Source organism: Podarcis pityusensis (assembly GCF_964106645.2).
Source record: "Podarcis pityusensis genome assembly, chromosome: 2".
Classification (NCBI taxonomy): Eukaryota; Metazoa; Chordata; class Lepidosauria; order Squamata; family Lacertidae; genus Podarcis; species Podarcis pityusensis.
Window position 1 is genome coordinate 74,624,691 of NC_138029.1, and position 25,510 is coordinate 74,650,200.

At 43.0% G+C, this 25,510-nt stretch overlaps 1 protein-coding gene across 4 annotated transcripts in view; it reads left to right on the forward strand.

The window, feature by feature from the left end:
- Positions 1 to 25,510, forward strand: part of TEX264 (testis expressed 264, ER-phagy receptor) — a 149,869-nt gene that overhangs the window by 8,853 nt on the left and 115,506 nt on the right. For 3 of the 4 annotated variants that reach the window (XM_080996487.1, XM_080996489.1, XM_080996488.1), the window contains exon 4: positions 12,635 to 12,697. The exons of the other annotated variant lie outside the window; for it this stretch is intronic. In XM_080996487.1, the coding sequence (XP_080852613.1) occupies positions 12,635 to 12,697 (63 nt within the window). The remainder of the gene's footprint in view (positions 1 to 12,634; positions 12,698 to 25,510) is intronic. 4 annotated transcript variants of the gene reach the window in all.

Sequence of the window (25,510 nt, forward strand, 5' to 3'; positions counted from 1 at the left end):
TTGATTCCTTGCACAAGAGTAGAAGGTGAAACGCATTTAGCAAAAAGAATTTGTATATAGAAGAGAGTCGGGGAGGCAGCAAAGGCACGTGAATAACCTTCCATACTAACCACATTGTTTGTTTTGTAAATACAAAGGACTTACAGAGAGAGAGAGATTAGTCCTGCCTGCTGTGAAAAGTGTGTGTCTATCTCTGGCATCTCTTTATCTTACTGGAATAATATAGTTATTCAGTGTAAGTCAAGGAATCAGGAAGCAAAAGACCATTATGCTTAATCTTCAACCAATGTTTGATTGAAACTTGCACGGAAAGAGTTTCTAAACACTTTTAAGACAGTAGCTGATTGGGACAGCACTAGTTTCTCTTGCACGTGGTCTTTGCTCTTCTTTTCCAGACCCTGTGCACTCTTCCCCCCTCCCTCCACCACTAGAGGTTATTTTGCAAATGCAGCAAGTTTGACTGGTCCATTGTTGCTAAAATGATATAAATTTGAATTTCTGCCTCTTCTAACTGGGCACTACCATCAGTGTATTTTTGAAGCTGAGGTATTATCCTGAAAGCATTTATAGAGGCAGAGGAATTTTTTTTGGATTTGGCCTTGTGATAAGGGATTATTATTTGTAATTTGTAATCTGCTCATTCTAGTTATTCGGTAAGTTTTGTGGTAGCTGTCGTCAAAAAATGAAGTTACCTGCCTTCAATATCTCAGCTGTGTTGCTGTCATCTGCCAGTGTTCATCTGTTGTTACACCAATGCAGAAGAGTCTGCATATGTAGCTTAAAGTGTCTGCAAGCCAATTTTGTTTCAAGCTCCTTTAAGCAGATAGGTATTATTATTTATTTATTATCCAAAGATAGTGGGGTGGTTCACAACATAAAAATACAATAAGGTAAAGGTAAAGGGACCCCTGATCATTAAGTCCAGTCACGGACAACTCTGAGGTTGCAGCGCTCATCTTGCTCTATAGGCTGAGGGAGCCGGCGTTTGTCTGCAGACAGCTTCTGGGTCATATGGCCAGCATGACTAAGCTGCTTCTGGCGAACCAGAGCAGCACACGGAAACGCCGTTTACCTTCCTGCCGAAGCGGTACCTATTTATCTACTTGCATTTTGATGTGCTTTCGAACTGCTAGGTGGGCAGGAGCTGGGACCAAGCAACGGGAGCTCACCCCATCCTGCGGATTCGAACCGCCGACCTTATGATCGGCAAGCCCTAGGCTCAGTGGTTTAGACCACAGCACCACCCGCTGTGAGAACACAAAATACATAATAAAAACAAGAACAAGAAACTAATAAACCATCCTCCCACAAGCACAATTAAAAGGACATAGAACATTAATCAGCCAAAGGTCTAGTTAAAGGAAAATGTTTTTACCTGGTGCCTAAATATGTAATGAAGGCACCAAGTGAGCCTCTAGGGAAAGCATTCCACAAGTAGGGAGCCACCACAGAATAGGTCTGTTACCATGTTTCCATCCTCTGGACCTCATGCCCCAATCTGATTTAAGAATTAAAGCATTTGGCAGAGCTGGAGTTATGAGTTCAAGTTCTTCATCTGATGGGGAGGGCCAGAACAAGTGTTGGAATGACCATAGCTGGTTTTTAAGCAATAGCAGGAGGGAAGTGAGGTTGCAGGTACAAAGTTGGTATGCATAATCATTTTCATAATGACCTGGACCACTCGTGCCACATAAATACACACTGCAGTATAGGCAGTTCTCTGGAAACATTGTTAATTACAGTGGCTTTTTGCAGGTACACCATGTTATATAGTTTTGAGAATGCAGAAAGCAAAAAACATGTTCATTGTAGGAATGCAATCAAGAGCAAATACTGTTAACTACATGTTAGATTCATAAACCATATAGTATACAAATAAAACAAAAAATAGCTCTGAATATATATCTGGAATCTTTTGCAGAGTTGCTGATTTCCAGGGTTTCATTTTCATCATTGAGATAATAAAAGATTTGTTATAGCTGTGTCTGCAAAATTCCTTTCATTTTTTTAAAAACACACTCATCTTTCTGTGGTTTGGAGCATCCTCCAAAATTTCTTAGGATTTCACGTACATGACTAAGTTACTGTACCTGTCTGTTTACAAAAGTTATGTTAAATAGTTTTATCAGCATTCCTACAGGTATAGTGTTCTGCAGCTATTAGTGTTGATACTCACTCTACTACTGATGTTTTCCATCCAGTGTTCTAATTTAGCAGTGTGTGAGCTTTGCAGTCATTATGACTGCTGGTAGAGAGATTTTTCTGCTGAGTCCTAGATATCCCTGAATCAGTGTATGTTGTATTGGCAGAGAAGTGGAAAACTACCAGATCAGGCTCCTGTGTCTTTTCTTTCTTTTCTGCTGCTAAATGTGAGAGGACCTGAATTTGAATTGGTCTTGACAGACTAATATTTCCACCATGGTGCCAAGTGTTGGGTGGTTAAGGAGTACACAAATTATTTCCTGCTTATATCAGTCTCACTTGATGGATGGGCAGACCCCACCAGAAACAGCTCTGTTTGCTTCCCTGAACCTCTCCAAATATTTGAAAAATGGCTTGCTCACAGTTTGTAAAATGTTTACCGTATATTCGGAGGTATTTTTCCTTTCAATATGTTTCCCTGCATGGTGAGGGATGCAATCTTTCTAAGCTAGTCTTGGATGCATAAATGAAGCTATAGGGCCATAAAGTTATCCTGTTATTGGAGCCTGTGAGCATTCTTTGGCATCCTCTAGATCTGCCTTTCACCAGCCTGGTGCTCTCCAGATCTTGACTCAAAGTCCCATAATTCCTGACCATTGGTGATACTGACGGGCGCTTGCAGTATCTGAAGGGTACCAGGCTGTAGAAGGCTGACCTAGGGTATGTCTTCTCATTCTTAAACTAGCTTTAACAAAAAAATGACCCTGTTTGCACATAATCCCAAGATAAAGCATGGCATTAGTGTGTGGACATGTGGATTCCTGGAGAGAAGATGTTCCTCCATGTTCCTCTTCCAGTTCTTCTGCTTTGAGCTAAGCCGTGGTTTGTCTTAGTGTGTTGTCAAGAGCAGCAGGACTGGAGTAGGGCAAAGTGGCTGTGATCTACTTCCTGGAAATTTGCTTGCTTATGCACTTGCGCTATGCTGTGATTTGGCTTAGTATTGTGTGCACACTGATTCCTGTGTGTCTCCAGGAATCTGTGTGGAGAAGAGAGTTAAGGCCATCCAAAACATCATTCTCAGCACCCTCAACAAGCATCAATTTGCAGGATTTTGGGGGGAGGGCGGAAGCCATGACAGTTAAACTGGTATAAAACTGTACTATATAGGGATGCCCTCTTGATTTTATTTAATCATGGGTATACTTTGAGATCTCTTGTCCTGATGGGTGGGCAAGAGTTCTTCACTTACTTCTAGAGACTTGAGCTCCCAAGATGGTTTTATGGTATAAAGAACAGCTGTGCTCAACTGTTGCTATTTCTGTAGATTTGCAAAGCAGATAGGACAGTGTCCCCAAGGACAGGACTGCGCCGAGTCCTTTGCACTGCACACAAAGGTCTTCCTCTTTTGCTTTCTCCTGAAAATGACAACAAAGTGGGGATGATTCACATTAGTCAGTAGATAAAATAGTCCTGTTCTAGGTTTTCCACTGGGTAACAGACTTCCGGTTTATTATTATAGCTCACCCTGTCTCCAAGTCTCAGGCTGGTTGGCAGCATTTCCGCATCACATTCATTTTCAAAACAGTCTTGGGTGGGAGTTAGTTCCATGGTATATGTTGGGCAGTGACTTATCCAGGGCCACCCACTGTACTGGGATTTGGATGTCGGTCTTCCAGCTTCAGTTCAAACATCAAGTACTGGCCGGCAAAGGACAGTATTTGCAGTCCTTTTCCAATGTATTTTCATCACAGTCTTACAAACTGGGGCATCATTGTTCTCATTTGGCAGAGAATTTGGGATTTTGGGTAATGAAGAAGCCACCCAAATACTTCAGGTGGTTTCAACTAGTTTTTACTCAGAGTAGACTCATTGACATATGTCTGTGCCACAGTGAGCTGGGGGAAGCAAATAAAACTGCCTGCCTCCCAGGCTGCTGCTGAAGGTCCTAAATGCTTGGCAGAGTTTATTTCCAGTAGACCTTGGCTCTTACGCAGTCACCCTGGAATGCTTTAACTGAAGCCTAGCACCACAACTCCTGCAGCCAACGGATGTGGCAAGCCAAGCTAGACTGAGTAACACTTGTCAGGCTCTACTTCTCCAGCCTTGGAAAGCTTGAGCCAAAAGGCCTCTTGTCAGTTTCTCCTCTGGTTGCTTTGCATTGCTCCAGCAGAATAACTGACTGATATCCTGTCTTGTTGGGAATGAAGGGAAGAAAGTTTGCCCTGCAAACTAAAGAAATCAAAAGCTTTTGACTCTGCGGGAGAAGCCTTGGTATAAAAACCTTCTATTTTATTTTTTAATTTTTTAAAAAGAATCCTCCCAAATCACATGATTTGTGAATCACACAAGGAAGGGGTTGGAAAGACTGAGACGGCTTCTGTCCTGTGTATATGGGTGCACATGTGTCTAAGAGGGGTTGCTAGGAAAAAGTGATTTAATAGACTGCCTGGACTAATTTGCAAGGGAGGGGTGGAGGAAAGTTAAGAAAGAGACTCCCCACAGCCTGAGATCACCAAGTCGAAACCTATCATTAGACATCTGCGTTCCAGTGTGTTGTGGGCTTCTTTTTTCTAAACATGAGCACACACATTCCCAGTAATTGCTGAATGTGGGCGGAGCCACTGAAAGAGTCAGTGAAATAACTTTCAAATTTCTACATTAAGACGACTGCTTTGGGGTCTTGGAGGGCTGCTGCTGGGCAAGCCCCCCTTTTTGTTTAAGGTTTCCTTTTTTTAAAAAAAAATGATATTTATTGAGAATTTTAAGATTACAAAAAAACGAAGAAAAGAAGGAAAAAACAGATAACAATTAAACAATACAAATCGATAAAAAGCAAAAGCAAAAAGCAAAAGCAAAACACATCATACATCAAAATCAAAAAGCAGAAATAAACAAAAATTTTTAAAAAACAGATCCAGTATTCTCAAATCCTTAACTGTCATTGCCTTATTTCATCGACCTCCTCACACCTCCCTTTTTTGTATTCTAGTTGTTAATTATCTCAGCAAAACCTTTCCATCTTTCATAATATTCTGACATTAAATTACCTTAATCTATTTTAACCTTCTCTTACCATAAAAAACCCTAAAACTTAAAACTTAAATCTTATTTATACCAATTTCTCATAACCATAACATATTCTTACATAATTCTTTTTAACATTTCTGCTAAAGACAAATAATTTCGTTCCAACATTTTTCTAATACTCATTAATTTTACAGAACTTTCCTAAATAAATTTTTTTAAAACTTTCTTCCAATCTTCATCCAACGTCTCTTCCTCCTGGTCTCGGGTTTTGTCAGTCCTTTCTATCCCATCCATCTAGTTCATCAACCCGGTGACCTTATGTCCGAGGCCCTTAAATCTCTTCCATGTCCCTTCCGCAGGTCTTCTTCATGTTTATACCTGTACTTTACTTTGTCTTCTGCTCCTTTCATTCGTGGAGACTCCAGCTTGACGATATTTTTGTCCCTTCTCGACAGATCAGCCCCTTTTCCATAGTCAACACTGAACTCCATGTGGTATTTAAAAGCATGTTTCAAGGTCCCTCCAAAGTTAAGGGCCCCCACAACTCCGAACTCCTCCTGGCCCAAAGCCAGACTTGAAAAGTCAAAACATCCCTGCATAGGGGGGTCTATCCAGCCCCCCATCTCCGAGCCAAACAAGACTCTATCTCTCCAAATCTGGCTTTTTCCAGGTTCATTCGTCAGATCCAACAACTCATGTTCCTGCTGGGCCACAGTTCCCTCCATCTCTGCCTCCCGAGGTCCAGCAACAACCTCCTCCCTCATCTGATCTGTCAGAGCACACTCCTGGATTAATTCCTGAGTGGGTTCTATATAGATACCCACTGCTTGTCCAAAATTTCCAATCGCAACAGTCATCAAATCCGTCTTCTCATGTAACTGTTCCAATAAAGCATTTGTCTTGCAGAAGGCAAGCACCAGAGCCTCCGAGTGCATTCAGCACTTGTCTTGCAGAAGGCAAGCACCAGAGCCTCCGAGTACATTCTTGTGCAAGGTCAGAGTCTGATCCCACGATCTTAATCTATTGCAGCTGCAAAGCTCCCCAGTTCAGATTTAATAACAGTTTCGCATGCTCCCTCTAGGGGAAAAAGCTTCTATTTGTATCCATCTCTTTTTTTTTTTAAGCAGATCTAACAACAAAGTTTCCTTTTTCAGATATTTTGTCAATATTTTGTTCCTTTTAGATGCGAAGGGGAACAATGGAATCACTATGTTTCTCTTCTTTTAACTATCTGTCAAAAACGTTTGTCTATAGTCAATGAACTTCCCAAAGACGTCTGTCCTGACACCCCGCTCCCAGGTTCAAGACGGTGGAATATTGCTTTTCTTTACACTCTCTTCTGCAGGTTTAAACAGTCCAGAAAAAAATCCCCCCTCTTCTCCTGCTTCCAAGGGGGGTTCAGTAATTTTAGATGATGAAAATTGATCCTTTACGGACGACTTTCTAAACTCTAGCTTGCTGTGTCTTTGCTTTAATCTATCTACAAAAAGCGGAAGGCGGACTTCCTGTTTAGACCTTCCCGCTTCAGTGTCAAATTAAAAGAAATTTCTTAATCCAACTTTCCGTTCTACTCACGGACAGTTATTTAAGATCCAATTGTCCACAGGAAAAAGTCAGCGCTCTCCGGCAACAGCAATGCGGCTTCACTCTGTGAAAGAAGCAGTCGATTCAAGGCACCGCGCCACTCACCCCACGTCACTCCGGATCCCCGAAACCGGGGTTCCCCGCGAGTAGGGGGGGCGCAAAGGTGCCAGCCGAATCCCACGTCCACAGGCTTCTCCCGCCTGTGGTTTTTGATGGGTCTCCGCCTCGCCGTGGCGGTTCAGACCCTTTTTTCCACGGAGCGGATTCCTCCCGATCGGAGGAAATCCGCCATTGCCAGAGGCGCCAACCCGGAAGAGGTTTCCAAGCCTGTCCTGCAGGTGGATTGCTCCGGTAGACAGCAAGGAGAGCTGCAGGTTCTTCTAAGAGGAGCCTGGGCATTTCTGGCTTTGTCTAGAAAATACTGCACCCCTCTTTTGAGTTGTATTGTTTTTACAGAAACAGAGGCCTAAATACAAAGACTCTTGAGCTGCAGTGCTCCAGCAGATAGCATTCAGCTTTGAATCTTGGAAGTAGGGGCTCAAATGCCAGCTTAGCCAGGGACATTGCAGGTGGGTGTAGGACAGGGGTCAGCAACCTTTTTCAGCCGTGGGTTGGTCCACTGTCCCTCAGACCATGTGGTGGGCTAGACTATATTTTTTTGGGGCGTGGGATGAATGAATTTCTATACCCCACAAATAACCCAGAGATGCATTTTAAATAAAAGCACACATTCTACTCATGTAAAAACACTCTGATTCCGAGACCATCTGCGGGCTGGATTGAGAAGACAATTGGGCTGCATCCGGCCCCCGGGCCTTAGGTTGCCTGCCCCTGGTCTAGGACAAGTTCACCTCTTTTTGGCCTCCATGTGGAGTCTGCAAAATTGACAGTTCAACTTCAGGCATAGTGGTTTGACTTGATTTAGGAACAGCATCTTTAGGCTGTTACCCAACTGCTGTAGGTCTGAAGTGATATTTTGGGTTGGATTGATGTATTCCTCTACTGTGTTAGTTTCAGGGGACAGGCAGTTGCCATGATGTGAAGGTTATAGCAGATTTATACATGAGGAGACAGTCCACATTAGCAGTGAAGAACAGCTAGGCAGAACAAAGCTGATGGCCAGGGACATGGGGTAGGCAGACTTGAGTGCAGAAGATCTAGGCTGCCCACAACAGATTGCAGAGAATGACCTAAGGGTGGTGGTGTTCTGATCTAAGAAGGCTTTATATGTAGATTTCCCAATCTACTGGAAGCCTGGGCTGAGAGTTGCTCAGTGTCTGGGAATGGATGCATTGTGTTGCCTCTGTAGGCTGGTTTCCTAACTGGATAATTGATGCTTTTACAGATGGGTCCAATTGGTACCTCACAGAGGCACCTGTAGATTGATAATGAGGATCCTGGACTAGTAGCTAGATAGAAGGCATGGTGATGGGAACTGAGAGTGGAGTCCAGGGGCAACAGATGAACTAATCTTAACTGTACATAGGCTTGATTATGCTGCTTATGTGTTTGCATAGAAAAATAGCAATTGTTCTGAGTGGGACATTTTACCACTGCTTGCCCCTCATTCTCCCTACTGTTGCCACTTCATTCTTTTGCTGTATGCTACACCCATTTCCTTCTTCTATTGCTTTGTTAAAGCCGAGAGAGAGAAATATAAATATGTGCAGCTGTTAAATGCTGGCATAGGAGGAGCATAGTGAGTACAACAGAAAAGGAGTATGCACTGCTTCAAAAGTTATTCCATGGCTGTATGAGGGTTATTTATTGAAGGGAGTGGGGGGAACACAGATACTAGGGGCATGACATGTTGGTAGATACTATCCATGTGATTTCTCCACTATCTGTTCCTTCAATCTACCCCCTGCTAGCAAAAAGCCAGCTGCAGTGTTTTAGAGCAGGGATTACCAACTTTTTTAAGCCTGTGGGCAAATTTGGATTCTTGAGCTAGTGCTGTGGGTACCGCCCCCTTTGGTTCCCTCCTTCCCTGCCTCACCACCTTCTCTCTCTTTCTTTCTTCCCCTGCCCCTACGAGACAGAGACAAACTGTGTGTATACATGCTTTACTTTTCCAAGGGATCTTGGATAACAGCAGGGCTTTTTTTTCAGCCAGAAGTCAGATCCAGTACAATTAAGCTGAGCCTAGAACAGCACATTGGCATTAAGGATGAGGGTCACTTTCAACTTCTTCCTTCAGCTCTGTGTTATTTTCAAGGTAGAAAAAATAACCACCCTGAGCTCAGAGGCTTTGTGGGCACCAGGAAAGACCTCAAGTGCAGCCTTGTGCCAATGACAACCTCTATTTTAGAGACAGTGGCTGTATTGCAGAGCTGATGGTGAAAATATTCCGACTGGTGCATAGCTAGTGGCCTTCCTAGATCCCTAGTGCCACTAGTTTCCAGCATCTGGTAAAGCAGAAGAGATCTGAGGTAGGCAGTTTAACTCCTAAATATAGGAGACCATTTAAATGGCACCTTACATAGAATAAGTTTAATGGAAGCATTGCTAAGGAGTTATAAAAGGCCTATACCTTTGTAGCCTGTAACACCCCGATTTGTGGGTGGGGCGGGATGGGAGTGTTTAGTGTTTGGTTGTGGCAGTAATAATAATAATAATAATTATTATTTATTTGTTTATACCCCACCCATCTGGCTGGGTTTCTCCAGCCACTCTGGGCATCTTCCAACAAAATATTAAAAATACATTTAAACATTTAAATACATTAAAGCTGTAGAGTTACTACAGCTGCACTACAAGGCAAATTAGTTGCCCAAGGTGAGAAAATATTTTTTCTAATGCAACCACATTTAGAGCATCTAAAATTAGCTAAATCAAACTAGCCTATGGTTCAGTGATGGCCATGAGCTACTCATAGGTCTTTCCATAGTGTAATGATAGTTGCAGGAATGTGCATCAGACATTATAAAAAAGCAAGATTGGCCACATGGACCTAAATTAATAAAGTGTCTTAAAGGTAAAGGTACCCCTGATGGTTAGGTCCAGTCACGGACAACTCTGGGGTTGCGGCGCTCATCTTGCTCTATAGGCCGAGGGAGCCAGCGTTTGTCTGCAGAATAGCTTCCGGGTCATGTGGCCAGAATGACTAAGCCGCTTCTGGCGAACCAGAGCAGTATACGGAAATGCCGTTGAGTGTCTTATAGGTACTCAAAGTCAGGCCTTTTTTTCAGCTGGAACTCATCAGAACTCAGTTCTAGCACCTCTCAGGCATTGATGGTGAGGTCCGGCACCTCTTTTTCTAGAAAAAATTTCGATTACGATTACGATATCTTTATTGTCATTGTCCCTTGCAGAACAATGAAATTGAAAAACTACATAAAACTACCATAAAACTACCACAAAACTACATAAAACTACATAAAAACTACATAAAACTACTACAAAGCTACATAAAACATTCAAAAACCCCATTTTAAAATACACTATACTACAGAGACCCCTTATGCTGCGTTTACAACCAGAATTGCATTAGCGTAGAAACTGTTTCTCAGGCGGCTAGTCCTGGCCTTTATAACCCTATACCTTTTTCCAGAAGGCAGAAGCTGAAAGAGATGATTTCCGGGGTGCGTACTATCATGTGCTATCTCTGCAGCTTTCTTATGGCACCTGGCAGCATAGATTTGATCTAAGGTGGGAAGAGTGCAACCAATAATTCTCTCTGCAGTCTTTACAACCCTGAATAGCATTGTTTTTTCCCTGGCCGTGCAGCTCCCAAACCACACACACAGACCATAAGTTAGTACGCTCTCCACAGTGCAATTTGAGAGATTGTTTTTCCGGAGGATTCTCAGAAAATATAACCTCTGCTGTGCTCTCTTCACCAGGTCTTTGCTGTTCTCTCCCCAGGTTAGGTCGTCTCTCAACTCCATTCCTAGAAATCGAAACACCGAGACTTGTTCCACGCACTTCCCCTCAATAATAATAATAATAAAATAGCACTAAGCAGAGTTATTCTAACATAACTTTATTGCACTACAGTCCCATTTTAATATAGTTACATATTTGTTTTTAAATAGAGGGTTAAATTAGTATATACAGCCTTCAACTAAAAAGTAGCATTTTTGTTTTATAGAAAGATGCAATAGGTCCCCAATGAAGATAGTGAAAACGGTTTACTTGTTTTATGCCCTGTGGCCAAAACAGATAAACTAAACACAGAACCTAGCAAAACACTCAAGGACATATTTACAACATGTGCAATATAAAATGGTGTCCAGCTCATATTCAAATAATTATCATCAAGAAATACTCAAATTTTCAGCTCTTTACATACAAGTCAAAACAGGTTTGTTTTGCTTCATGGTAATCATCCATGACCATTGGCCATATTATTTAGGGCTGAGGGGAGTTGAAATCCAGCAATGTATGATTTCCAATTCCAGATCTAAGTTCTTTAAGAGAAATACCCTTTAAATGCTACCTTTAAAGCATTTGCAAGTTGGTGTTGTCAACACAGCTGTGGCTTTGCAAAGCCACTGAACTGTCAATTACCTGATGTCGCTAGGACACCAGCACCTATTTTTCAAGAAAAAACAATCCAAGCAAGGCTTGAAGTTACCATCACCAATCAAGCTGACCAGCACTGACTTCAGGCTCTGCTTTCTGCAGGGGTCAGCTGCACCAATGAGCGTCCCATACAGAACTTGGTAACCAATCCCAGCTGGCTTGCTCTCACTGCCAGTCAGCTTACTGGAAGTGACAACAAGCCTCCCTTGCCAGTGCACAATTGGCAGCATACTTTCAGGCTCCCAATTTTGCATTAGCAGCTGCATCTCTACCTGTCCCTCACCTGATGTCAGGTGTAGGGCAGGGGTGTGTGGTTTGAGGGAAACAGCTTTGTGGGCTGAGCTGGGACTCGTGCCAGAGGTTTACCACCTGAACTAGGGTATGGTCTGAAGGTGACACATAGAATCGTAGATTTGTAGAGTTGGAAAGAACCACAAGGGTCATCTAGTCCAACCCCCTGCAATGTAAGAATCTGTTGCCCATTGTGGCAAAAGCTCCTCATCTTGCTGAAGCTGAGCCCATCTGCGTATGCTCAATGTTTGGGTAAGTGCCTGCCTGAGAACCACAAGTATGTTGATTTAACTAAATTTGTTTTGCATTTTGTCCCACATAATGAGTTTATTTAGGTTGTTATTTGTTGTTTGTGGTATTTGTGTAGCGAAAGCCATTACAAAATTTATTTATCATGCTAATCCTTTTCTTTCTTGGAAAGTTCAGAGGTGCTTACAAGGTAAAAGGTAAAGGACCCCTGGACGGTTAGTCCAGTCAAAGGTGACTATGGGGTGTGGCGCTCATTTCACTTCAGGCCGAGGGAGCCAGCATTTGTCCACAGACAGCATTCCGGGTCACGTGGCCAGCATGACTAAACCGCTTCTGCCATAACGAAACACCATGACAGAAGCCAGAGCACACAGAAATGCTGTTTACCTTCCCGCTGCAGCAGTACCTATTTATTTACTTGCATTGGTGTGCTTTTGAATTGCTAGGTTGGCAGAAAGCCCAAGAGGCTCTGAGGTTTAGACCACAGCACCACTTGCATCCCATACTTACTATATGGAGCTTACAAGGAGCTCCCAGTGGTCTGCCATAAAAAACTGATCTGCTTCGTTTATAACATATGAAGCTGCCTTATACTGAGTTATAGCATCCATCCATTTAGTACTGTATAAACTGTCTGGCAACATTTCTTTAATGTCTTGGGCAGAGACCTTTCCCAGCCCTGCTACCTGGAGAATCCAGGGCAGTGGAGACTGGTGTCAATTGGGACTGGGAGGGAGGGAGGCCATCAGTAGAAGGGGCTGGAGCAAATGGTTGGAAGAACTAATTAATTCTGTTTTTTCTTCCATCTATTTCACAGATGAGTTCTACAAAGGCAACAGTGAGAGTCAGGAGGAGGCTGACAGCCACCTCTGGACCTCTTGTAAGTAAAGAGGTAGTTTGGAAAGAAGTAAGAGAGAACATTATAGAAGTATATAAAATTTACACGTTGGAGAGAAAAATGGAGAGAGAATTTTTTTTATCCCTTACTCAGAACTTGGAGACATCCAATGAAGCTGAATGTTGGAAAATTCAGGACAGACAAAAGAAAAGTACTACTATACATAGCATGGGCATAGCCAGGTTTTATGTGGGGGGAGGGGCAGCTGCCCACCCCCCTAGCTATGCCCATGATACAGAGCACATAAGTTATGGAATTTGCTCCCATAAGAGAAAGCAATGCTCACCAACTTGGATGGCTTAAAAGGGGAATTAGACAAACTCTTGGAGAATAAGGCTATCAGTGGCTATCAGCAGGCAAAACATGTGCTCTGATATTGAGTGGTGTTCCTTGCCATCAGTGCTGTAGCTTCAACAATGCTATCAACTGGAATTTTATCCCTTGTACTGAATGAGCGGTAGAGCTCCCTTAATCTCTCTTCCCCCTCCCCCCCCCCATTGGTGCTGCTTAATGGATTTGTATGAAGGGACAAACTGTAGTGACTTTTAGGTGCTTTCTTCCCTTCCTCCTTGTTCATGTGCCTCTCTGGCAACTTTTCAGGGAGATTTGAAGCAATGCTATCAGGTTTGAAAGTGAATTGATTCCATTCTGATCTGACTTTTTCCAGTTTAGTGACCAGCTCAGACTTGGCTAGGCTTCTAGGAGGCATTGCCTCACCTTCTCTGCCACCAATCAGCTTCTTTCAGAGATTTAAACAGCAACTGGAAGGGCTACTGGAAACTGCTGGCAGAGCTGCCACCCACCTTCCTCCAGCCGTCAGTTTTAAGGGAAACCTGAGTAGCTGGCAGGACAATGAGTGCCCTGCTGGCATGTTGGTTCTTCATTTATTCTACGGGCTGGCAACAAGGCATTTCATAAAATGTAAAATGGGCTGGAAATCCTAATGATTACTAAAATAGTGTCCATAATACATACTTCAAAATCATGAGACTGAATTTAATCACTAACTCCATGTGTCCTAATTAAATACAGTATTTTAGCTTCTCTAAATTTGGGGTGAATTACTTTTACTGCCCTCTTGGAAATGCTAGGAGAGGTATGCTGCATGCCTGGTGCTAGACAGGCATACCATATTGACCCGAATATAAGCCACACCTTTAAAATTGGAGGGAGGGGGAAGGAAAAAAAGGAAAAAATACCCCAATATAAGCCACTCCATTCCCCGCTGCTCCTGGCTACATACTGGGGCGGGGGGAAGCTGTGCTGTGTTGCCGCCAACCTTGCCCCTTCTTCTCTCCCTCCCTTTCTGGCCTTGGGGGAGAGGATGGGGGATAACACACGGGGTGGCCGCCACTTTGCCGTTCTCCTGGCGCTGTTTGCCCCACGCTCCTGTCTGCATACTGTAAGGTTGCGAATATAAACCACACTTTAATTTTTCACAGTCGGAATTTGGGGAAAAAGTGAGGCTTATATTCAGGCCAATACGGTATCTGTTACCTGCAAGTATTCACAACAATCCAAATGACCATAGGAACCTAGAGGAAAGCATCCTGCCTTATAACTGGGCTTCTTCATGCTGAAATGTGCCAAAAAGCAGTTAATACCTATGCAGGAAGTTGCATGTATGCTTGTACCCATATCCAACATCAAGTGACTGCTGGCCAGCCTTGTGAGTGGCAGTTACAGCAGCAGATTATCCAGCCAGTTGGTGCCACTTCTAGTCACCTTGCTTATTCCGGAGCTGCTGCTCCTGCCAGACCAACTTTTAATCATAATTGGTTGGGTGGTGGCAGAAGCAGTGAATCCTCAAGCTGTACAGGGAGAGCAATGGCGGCCGGTAGTGGCACCGGCCAGCCTGTGGATCTGGATCCCGGAGGTAGGGTTTGGCAGGCAGAGGAGCCAGCAAAGCTGAGGTGGCAGCTGCAGCTTGTTCTGACTGTTCTTCTGTGGCTTGCCTGGGCCACGCACCCACTGCTTCTCATGATTCTGTACTTTTCAGTTCTACCTGTCTGTGGCCAAGCAAATTACAGTGTGATGACATTCTTATATTATTGTTTGTGCAGACATGCATTGCTCCATTTTCCTGAAAGGGATAAATGATGGATTTCAAAACCACCACAAACTTCTTAGTTCCTCAATCTGAAAAGCAAAGCAAAGCAAATGAAGAACATTATATAAAAAGCCCTGCGTATGGAATAATTTGCACAAGATAGCACTTAACATTTCTATAATTAATGTATTGTTTTCTGGTTAAAAATAAAAATATTATTAAAACAATAAGGTCAGCTGTATATTGAGCCTTTTCAGCATTATTATCCCAACACTGGGCAGCTTTATGCCCACAGTGGGGAGTCTTATCCCAGCACTGAGCAGTCTAAACATCCTCATTTGAGTGTAAGTAAATGATACAACTGAGGAGGTGGCTTGAATTTACTTCATCCCTTATAAATTAGAACAGATAAAGCAGAGGGTGTGCCAGGAAGTTAAAAAGGAACATTGTGACCCTCCGGGAATGAGGACAATATCTTGTCCCTCACAAACATCCCATTGTCCCAAGGCTCTTCCAGATGACCTATTTATTGAGCATTCATCCTGATTTGTTTGTAGGGAGATTACTGTAGATGACATTGGCTATTTAATGAGCATTTATTCTTATTTATTTGGCAGTGGAAAGGGGAGGTTTGATCATGTAGTGTTAAAGCAAGTGCCACCCCACACTTTACAATGTATTTTCTCGTCACTCTCCTTATTGCAAAAAGCCCCATCTTGTGGGGAAGGGGGTTTGTAATGCAACACCTCCCAATCAATTATAATTGTGCATTCTGAATTTGCTTTTATGTGATTAAATCTCATCCCAAAATTGTTATAATCTGGTGGTGCCCTCAGTATCTTTCTCCTTTCCTTTCTGGCCTCCCAAAGCACCACTGTTTCCTGACTTCTCCCAAGTTCTACTTCACTGTGGTTTCATATAGTAGGACACACACACACTTCTTGACTGCTCTAGAATGCAGTGGCAGACCTTGGGGTCTCACATCTCAGCAGTGCCCTGTGCAATGCCAAAATTCGGCACTCCAAGGCTCTGTGCCCAATTCAGCTGAACTAATTGTGCTCCTCTAAACCCACTGCTGTAGAATGCACTTTGGTGCTTGTTCAAGTGCAGTTTGTTACTAACCCCAAGTAAGCAGGCTTGTGGCAAATTGCAGGTTCTATTCCCAGTAAAAGACAAGAAACCAAGCTGCATGCAGCAGGATGTGATGTGCAAATTTGATCTTGTCAGCTGTGCTTGGAGAGTTGATGTGGCCCTGTGATTAGCTCTGAGTAGCTTTTAGGTTAGTTGGGCACAATTGAGCCAAAGCATGTGAGAGTTTCAGGGTAGCTCTTTTTGTACTGCATGATTTTAGTTCTGGTCCAGCCATCCTCCTCCTATTATTTATACAGCACCATCAGGGTGCTTGATGCTTTACAGCAGGGGCAGACTTGTGAGACCCAAATCCCCCCCCCCCCCGCCTCTAACATCCCATTCTGCTGAATTCAAGACATCATAGTTCTGACATCCTGTGGCGTCCCCTAGACTATGCACCCACTGCATTGGGACTGGTTATGCTGCCCTAAAGCCGCCTCTGTTTGCAAATAAAAAAGGACAGTTTCCTGCCCTAAGGAGCTTACAATCAAAAAATTTTGATACAAGGGAAGCAACAGAGGAAAGAGAGGGGAGGAGTACAAAGGGGGAAAATGTGTGGTTGTTTCAGTTACGTGTACTTAGGCTTGCTTAAGGACTTAGTTGCAGCAGGGAATTGAAACTAGAGACTTGAGGGTAGATGTAAAGTAAGCAAGAGAGGTGGCTATGTGCAGGCATCCATACTTGTGGCTAATTTGCTACTTTCTGTTTGCTTTGGTGGGCTGAGCTGCTTATTTTGAATTGGATCAAGTATTGCTTTTTGTGCTTTTCATATAGTCGGCTGGTAGGTAACTGATCAAACAGCATTAGGGCTTTGTGGATACACTTGCATTGTTGCCAGCTGATAAATGGAACCCAAGCGTTTCTTCTGCTTCCAAGGCACACACTTAGCGCTGTTGCTATATTTATCGCTTATGTAGCATTTGTAATCTGCAAGGTAGTTTAGAGACCTTGGTGCCACATTTGCAACTGGCACTTACTTGTGTAATTTGGAGTAGCTCTTTCTGACCTCCTTGTCCTTGGATATACTAATCCTCTGTCACAGGGTATGTGTTATGCCTGAAGGGTAGGGCAGGATGCATGGTGTCTATGCAAAGGGCAGACACACCTCCCGTGTACTGCAAAACACAGCTGTAGACACTCTGAAATATGGGAATAGGTTCATCTGTGACCAGAGACTTAGGGCAGGGATAGGATTGCAAGGAGCGCCAGGGTGTATGCTGCCAACCATTTCTGGGCATGTGTTGTTGTTGTTGTTTAGTCGTTTAGTCGTGTCCGACTCTTCGTGACCCCATGGACCAGAGCACGCCAGGCACTCCTGTCTTCCACTGCCTCCCGCAGTTTGGTCAAACTCATGCTGGTAGCTTCGAGAACACTGTCCAACCATCTCGTCCTCTGTCGTCCCCTTCTCCTTGTGCCCTCAATCTTTCCCAACATCAGGGTCTTTTCCAGGGAGTCTTCTCTTCTCATGAGGTGGCCAAAGTATTGGAGCCTCAGCTTCAGGATCTGTCCTTCCAGTGAGTACTCAGGGCTGATTTCCTTAAGAATGGATAGGTTTGATCTTCTTCTGGGCATGTGTACTAGCAGATAAATTACCATAAAGCTATTGTGGTCATAGTTGCTGATGGTAGTATGCTGGCTGTTTCGGTGTATATATGGTTCACATAATATGTTTTCCATTGGAAGATGTACCTGGGAATAATCAAAGGAAAGAAGAAAGCTGTATTATACAAAGTCAGGCTATTGGTCTATCTACGCTAGTGTTTACATTACAGTGGCTCTTAAGCTTTCAGACAGGGACTTCTCAGCCCTGTCCAGAGATGCTGTGAACATGGGTCTTTCTCCATGCAAAGCATGTGCTCTACCATGGCCTTTACCTCCATGGCTGATTGTGCACCACATGTCTTGGGTGAGCAGACCCATATCATGACATTGTTGAAGGCCTTAATTGCTTACAGGCCAGATTTTTCATATTTGGTACCATAGCCCATGTTTTACAACCTGAACAGCCATTTTACAACAGTGTGGCACTGGGTTGAGTAGTGTGTGTTAGCTAGGCTTGCCATACGTTAGGAAAATTACTGACATGTCCTGGTTTTCAGGTTTAAAAATGGCGGCGGGGGGGGGGGGGGATTTTGCCGAATCGGGGAAACCCGGATGTCTGGAAATTCAATGGAAACAGCTCAAAAAGCTTAAAATCACTTTTTGGGGTTAGGTTTCCCAATTTTGGTGGTTTCCTTAAAAAAGCTAAACTTGGCTGTGGGTGTCAGGAAATTTACTTCTTGAAATATGGCAACCCTAGTGTTAGCAGAGGCTGCAATGGTTATGACCTGCACCTACATTCCTGATGTTGACAGGATTCACAAATAGACTCTTCTCTCACAAGACAATGAAAACATTCCTTCCTGCCCACGGGATGTGGCTTTTTGGAAAAGGAGGCTCTCCAATAGACAGGTGGTGATTGAAAAGCTGGCTGGGTGTGTCATTTTCAAGAGGAAAAGTATTTCTGTAGTTGATCTCTTCTGGAAGTACTAGTTTTAAGCTGTTGCAATATGCTATCTCAATAATGTTCTCTGAAACAGTCTTCCAGAGAGAGAGAGAGAAAGAACGATCCAATTTGTGGCTACAGATATGTGCCATTTTTGAATAGTGATAACATTGAACCTACCATGGAGCTGCATATTAATGTGTGCTTTGTGTAACTTGATCTCCTGGGCAGCTGCCAGGGCCCATAACTGATGCCTGGATTGTGCTCCCCATATTTTATTTTTTCTGGCCCTTAGTTCTGAGGAGTGGCTGGTGACTGAATTGCGCCATCCTTCTAATTTCCGCACAATGTCCTCAACATAGCATTGCTCAGGGGCCGTGGGGGAAATTAAAAAGGGTAGCTAGACCCAGCTGCTCAGTGTTGCTTAGCGCACTGCCACTGTAGCTAGGTAAGCCTGCCAGCGCCTACTGGCAGAGGAACAGGCCCACCAGAGTAGATGTAGCCCATTTAATTTTGATTTTCAGAATATCTCCTTTGGACAGGGTGGCTCCAGGTTTGGGAAATTGCCTTGGGCAATTTACCTGTATCAGTATGCCATTGTGCCTAATTCCCTACATTGCCAAGTATCTCTCAACTTGTTTATTTTGACTCTGTGGTGCTGTTCCTCAACTCCATTTGCTCATCCAGTTTGACAGCAGCATGTGGAAATGTGCCACTGCAGGTGAAACGTATATACATGGGAGCTGTATATGAATGAGCGTTTGCTCATCTTCACATATTTTGGATTGAATCCAAGATTCTTGAGGTTGTTACAGGACTGTGCTGGGCAGAGACATTCTGTTGTCCGAAGTGGAGTCCAAGTTGTGTCTCCACCCCCTTGCTAGGGTCAGGCTTTTCAGCAGTTTTGCTGCACCATTCAGACACTGTACCTGCCTTCACCTGTCTCCTTCTCACCTTGCTACATGGCAGGGAAGACCTTATTACAGCACCAAGGGAAGGAGCTGCACCGAGGGAAGGTGCTGCACCAATTTATCAGAACTGGGTGGACCGGGCTGACACCAGGTCTCAGCATCACCCAGCCCCTGTCTTCTGATTGGCCCATTTTAATGGGCCTCCTGCTCATATTGAAAGAGGAAGATGGCTCTTGTACCAGGCAGCAAATGGCTGCTTCACTGGAACTGCAGCAGCCATTTAAGTATTGAGCTATTTAAAACCATATTTTAAAGCTTTCTCTTGGGTCTAACTAGAACTGGAAATTCTGCAGCCCATTCTTTTTACTTAACTGATTAGGACCCATCAATTTTTCAGTGGTAGATGCCAGATATTATTTGTTAGGCTGTGAGTTAGTGACTTGCTTTTTAAAGGCAATTTTGCCTGTGATTTGCTACTGTAACAGGAAATGGAAAAGAAAATGTTGCAGGTGACCTTTCCTTCTAACAATGTGTGACAACTTCTATTTAATAAATTGTGAGTTACCCTATGCTTGCTTCACTGTTTCAGATGGCTGCTTATACTGAGGTTTTGTAATAGGCAAATATTAACAATTTTCTTGGTTGAGAACACTTGGCCAAAAGGGAGGCAATGTGTGTATATCCACATTTCCCCACCTCTGGGTCAGAACAATTAGATCATGGGTAGGCAAACTAAGGCTCAGGGGACGGATCCGGCCCAATTGCCTCCTAAATGTAGCCCACAGACGGTCCGGGAATCAGCGTGTTTTTACATGAGTAGAATGTGTGCTTTTATTTAAAATGCATCTCTGGGTTATTTGTGGGGCATAGGAATTTGTTCATCCTCCCCCCCCCCAAAAATATAGTTAGGCCCCCTGCTGAAAAAGTACAAGACCCTGCAGAAGATGGTATTTTTATGTTGGGGGCACTGCTTTTAATTTCTGTTGTCACCCTAAAGCACCAGACCAGGAATACTGGGACTTCCTGTAAGAGATAAGGCAGTCTTCTCTAGCATGGTGTCCTCCAGATGTTTTGGATTGCAACTCTCACCAGCCCTGGCCAGCTGGTGGAGGATATATGGTTGGCTATGGCTACCTGAAGGAGAAATATGATGGCAAAACCTACAAACCATCCTTTGTTACTGCTCACTGCTCAAATGTGAATCACATTGGACCTTACAAGGTAAGGTCTGTTTATTCCTAAGGTACCAGAAAGGGATGATATTTTTCCATTCTTGATACCTGGTCCAGTGCAAACCCTTGAAACCTTGGGAAGTGGCAGACCAAGTCTAGATGTTGTGGGACTCCAACTTCCTTCCATCAGTCTTCCTCCACTGCTTCTCTGTTAGGTGCTGCTTCGATTTATTTTTTCTCTGGAATGTATTCGCTGCTGCTTTCAGAAAGTATCCAGTTGAGCAGGTGTGGTGTGTTCTATTATAAGCACATCATGTTTGCAATGGGGACAGTTCAGAAATGAAGACCATGTAGTAGCTGAGACAGAAAGGAATCAGCAGTGGTCCCAAGCACTAGCGCATGCCAGTTAGAGACTTGCCACCATGGCAGCATATCTGCTTATTTGCTTTCCCTTTAAACTTATTTTGGTTGACCAGCATGCTTCTCAGCTTAGGCCACATTGTGTACAATGGATTCACGAGATGCCCTGTTTTAATGTGTAACTTAAACTCAATAGAATAGCCTCAAATTAATAGGTCAAGTTTTCCGTGAGGTTCTGTGAAGCTTTTAGGTTGGTTTGGAGGTCATCCTCTGTGTGTGCACACACTACGTTGTCCTCAACATATTGAAGCTCTGTGACGGAGGTTATAGTAACCTTACTCTTTACTTTCAGCCTACTCAAGTTAAAGAGCTTTCCATCTGTTCAATATATGATTTCTATCCCAGTGGGGAGTTTCCCTTCGACAATGTGTAGGATCATGATATGAAGATAATAAATAGAGTTGTGGCGATAATACATCCCTGTTTAATGCCTGATCCCACTGTGAATGGTTCACTTTGAGAGCCATTGTTATCTGCGATTGTTGCTGTTATATTATCGTGGAGGAGCCAAAGGATGTTAACAAATTTATCTGGGCAGCCAATTTTCAAAAGGGCAGTACAATTTACAGTGTTGAGGCCTTAGTCAGGTCAATAAATGCCATATATTTTGCTCTCTGCATTTTTCTTGAAACTGTCAAGCAGTGAAGACCATATCCACTGTCCCCCTAGAATGTATTTTGTACATAGTTCTGAAGCCTGTGTCCCAGGAGATGTCATTGTTTATAGCCACTCTGGGAGCTTGCTAAGCAACTCTCCTTCCCTTTTAGGCAACAGTGTTGGTTGCACACTCTTAAACCAGCCTATAATAATAATTGGTGTTGCCTGAATTATTAGTATAGTTTTGGGTAGTTAACAATGTAATGACTTTGTTACCTGTGAGATTCAGGAATCTGTTTCTTTTTATGCTTTCCTCCTTAGCGTTACATTATAGTGAAGCTGAGACTAGAGTTGCAAATGCAGGAATTGTTCTCTGCTTTCTTCCATCCCAAGACCAGTGGGGTGACCATGGCACCATAAAGACTTTATATTTGACTTTTGACATTAGTCCAGCTACCCCAAAAGAGATTGAATGGCACTCCCTTGGACCTGAGAAATAGACTTTAATAGGAGCAAACCTTCAAGATAGAACAGGGCCTTCTTTGTCACTTCTGGAGCAGGCTCTTGGGTAAGCTGGGTTTCCAGGGCTACCCCTGAAGCTCTGTGCCATAGAGGGAGGCACATGGGAATATGTGCTATTTTTAATAACTGTGAAAGAAAGCAAAACACGGGAATCATACGGGGGTAAAATAAGCATCGAGCACCTGTGAGAATCATCTCTAAGTAACTTTTTTTATAATATGCTTGGACTTTTGCAAAGAGAACTAGCATTTTGGGAGAGATGAAATAAAATAAAAAATTAAACTTACTTATGATAAAGTTTCTGTGATGTTGATTGTTGATCTTGGTCACCACCTAGTGGAGAAATGAATATGCTGTAGTGCTTTCCCACATTTTCCTGTTGCCCTGTGCTTTCCAGGAAGAGCTCTGTGTTTTAAAGGCTCCATGTCCAAGCGCTCTTTTCTTCACCCCAGAGCTTTTCCTGTGAAAACCCATTTTTTAAAAAACTGAAGTGCAACAAACAGCAACACAAATCTGCTGTTCACTCCGATTCAGTGGTAAAGAGTGGATTTTGTGGGGAAAGCTCTGGAGCATGGACATGGAGCTTTAAAGCATGGACCGTGCCTGGAAAGTGCAGAGGAAAGGTAAGTGTGGATAAGCCTTGAGGAATTACTTTGATCCTGTAGTGTTTGCTACTAAAGCTGAAATGTAATATTGCCTGCTAAATTCACATATGTGTTTGCCAAACAAAATAATGGCTCTTCCCTGTGGGACATTATTTTTCTGCCTTTTCTTTTAAGAAAAAAAATGTCCTCTCTGCATAGATCAGTTTCTGCTGCTTTCTAATTATTATTATTTAAATAAAAATAATAATCTTTCAAACAGAAAATATGAGCCCATACATAGAGGGGAATAAGGTGCTAGTTTTCTTGCAGCTTCTCCAACTGTCTCTATGTCTGCTTTTGCTGAAATGTTCACATGTCACTCCACTTCATTAGTTGTTCTGTGATGCTTCCCCGTAACAAGTAGCTGTGGTCAGCCACAATTCCCCATCTGCAGTATGAGTGTAATAAAATTGACCTTCCTTACTGGGTTGCTGTTGAGAGCAAGGAGATGCTTATGTGAATGCTTGAGTGAAAAGTAGTAAGATTAAAAGATAGAGTAGGATAAGACTACAACATGCTTTAAAGATAGCGTCAATGAATTTGTGCTTGATGCAGAAGGTGGAGCCAGTGGAGCCATTTGAAGAGGAGCGTCTCTTGGTCTGAGTGATGGGATGGGATGATACCAGCTCTCTCTCTGCATACCATTTGAATCAGGTGTGACTGTGCAAGTTCTGAACCAGTGGCTGTAAATCCTGCCAAGACAAATGCACTATTGGTGGGTGGTTCTTGTGTTTGGGAAGTGGGAGGCAGCCTATTGTGGATGGGGTTGCACGCCTGTTGAAGGTACTCCTGAATCCATCACCATCACTTGAGGTCCAAGTGGCCACAATGGCAAGAAATGCCTGTTGCTAGCTAAAGCTTCTGTGTGGTTTACTATAATGCAGTCTATGTAGGGCTACCTTTGGAGATGATTTGGAAGCTGTTGTTGATACAGAATGTTGCTCCTAGGGTAACCAAATGGTGCATCAAATTGGAGCCACCTTACATCAACTCTACATTATCTGTGTTGGCTGCTTGATATGTTTTCAAGTCCAGTTTGGGGTGTTGATTTTGACTTATAAAACCCTAAATGTCTTGGGTTCCAGATACTTGAAGGAGAATCTCTTCCTATATCTGCCAGCTGAGGCCTTTCAGGTGGTGTGAAAGGGAGGCCCTTCCTGTGGTTCCAATGATGTGCATTGTATATTGTGCAGGGGACTTGGGAGAGGGACCTTTCTATGGTGGCACTAGCCCATTTGGTGAAACTCCTTTCCCCTGGAGTTGTGTCAATTATCCTCACTTTAAGGCTCTCTTATTCACCTGGGCTTTTGGGACATCTTAATGTTTTGTGCTGGTGTTTTGTATTGATCTGCTGCTGTATTGCAATGAATTATACATTTTTATTTTTATTGATTAAAATCCACTGAAAAGGGTTATGGTATTTATCTTGTTTTGTATTTTATTGCCGTATGATTTACTTGATGATGGGTGATTATAAAAAAAGTAAGTTGCCGTTCAACTCTAAATCTAGTTAGCATGGCATCTAATAATGTTTAATAATTAGTTTCTGAGTTCTGTTTAATAACCAGACTATGATTTGTATGCATTGAATTCATGTTTTCTGACAGTAAGAAAATGCTTCATTGAAAGCTGTATTATGGACACATGGTGGCAGCAATGTGCTGTTATAATATTTCTTCCCTGTACAGAGCACATCATTGTTTCTACCAATAGACTTTTCTGTCCGTTTATTTACTTCTTTTTCACAGTGGGTGGGGAGGGAAACCCCATGCTGTAGCATCAAAGTGCATATCTATGTGGCGTGGGTGTGAAGACAGGGAAGAACAAAATATTCTGCACAGTAGAAGTATGTTAAGAGAGGATAGTTGAAGCCTAGTTTGGTGTAGAAGGGTGGTTGTGAGTTGGGAGATATTTTAGCTGGGGAGTCACAGGTTTAAATGTCATCTTATCCATGAACTGACCTTGGATCTTAGACAAGCCACTACCATATTTACTTGAATGCAATGCACACCTTTTGGGGGGCCAAATTATGTCACAGAAATTAGCGTGTGCATTAGATTTGACAGAACCAGCAAATACTTTTTTGGTTTCAAGGTTTGGAAAATTGAGGTGTGCATTAGATTCAGTGGTGCATTAGTTTCATGTAAATATGGTATTTTTAAACCTTAGCACCCCTCTCCCCCAGTCTGCAATATGGGGGATAATATTGGTTTATCACATGGGGTTGTTGTAAAGTAAAGGTTGTGAGATTATTATGGATCTATTGAGCACTCAAAAATGCTATATAAATTATATGCATAATTATTGGGCTATGTATGCTGAGCCCAATACTTTTTATTTTTTGGTAGCTCAGGCTAAGATGTGTTTGCAAAGTCTAGAGATTGATCAGAGGTCCTAGTACCCACAAAGTACAAGCTACACTTAGTATCTGTGTCTTGGGGTGCACTGGAATGAATGAGGGCTTCTTCTACTCCCTTCTAAAATACAAGGGGATTTCAGGAATTTGCTGCTACATCCTAGCTACAGTATGCCCAGGCAAGGGACAGAAAGTGAAATGGCAGCCATAGGCAAATAGAAGCAGACATGAGAAGCAGTTTATCATAAAGTGCATGTTGTCTGTGTTGTCTGTTAATTTATAGATTAGTCCAGATTGCCTGGATGTGGTAAATGGCAGAGAGGGAGAGAGAAAGGAATGCCAGGTGCTTGATGGATGACTGCTTAAAGTGATTGCATAACACCCTCCCTGTACATTTCTAGATTGATCTGCAAATCCTTGCCTTGATCGGCTTGTGTGAACAATTGGTTCTCCTCTGTTACCCAGGCTGTCTTCACAGTTGGCCACACACTCCTTTCTAATGTGTGC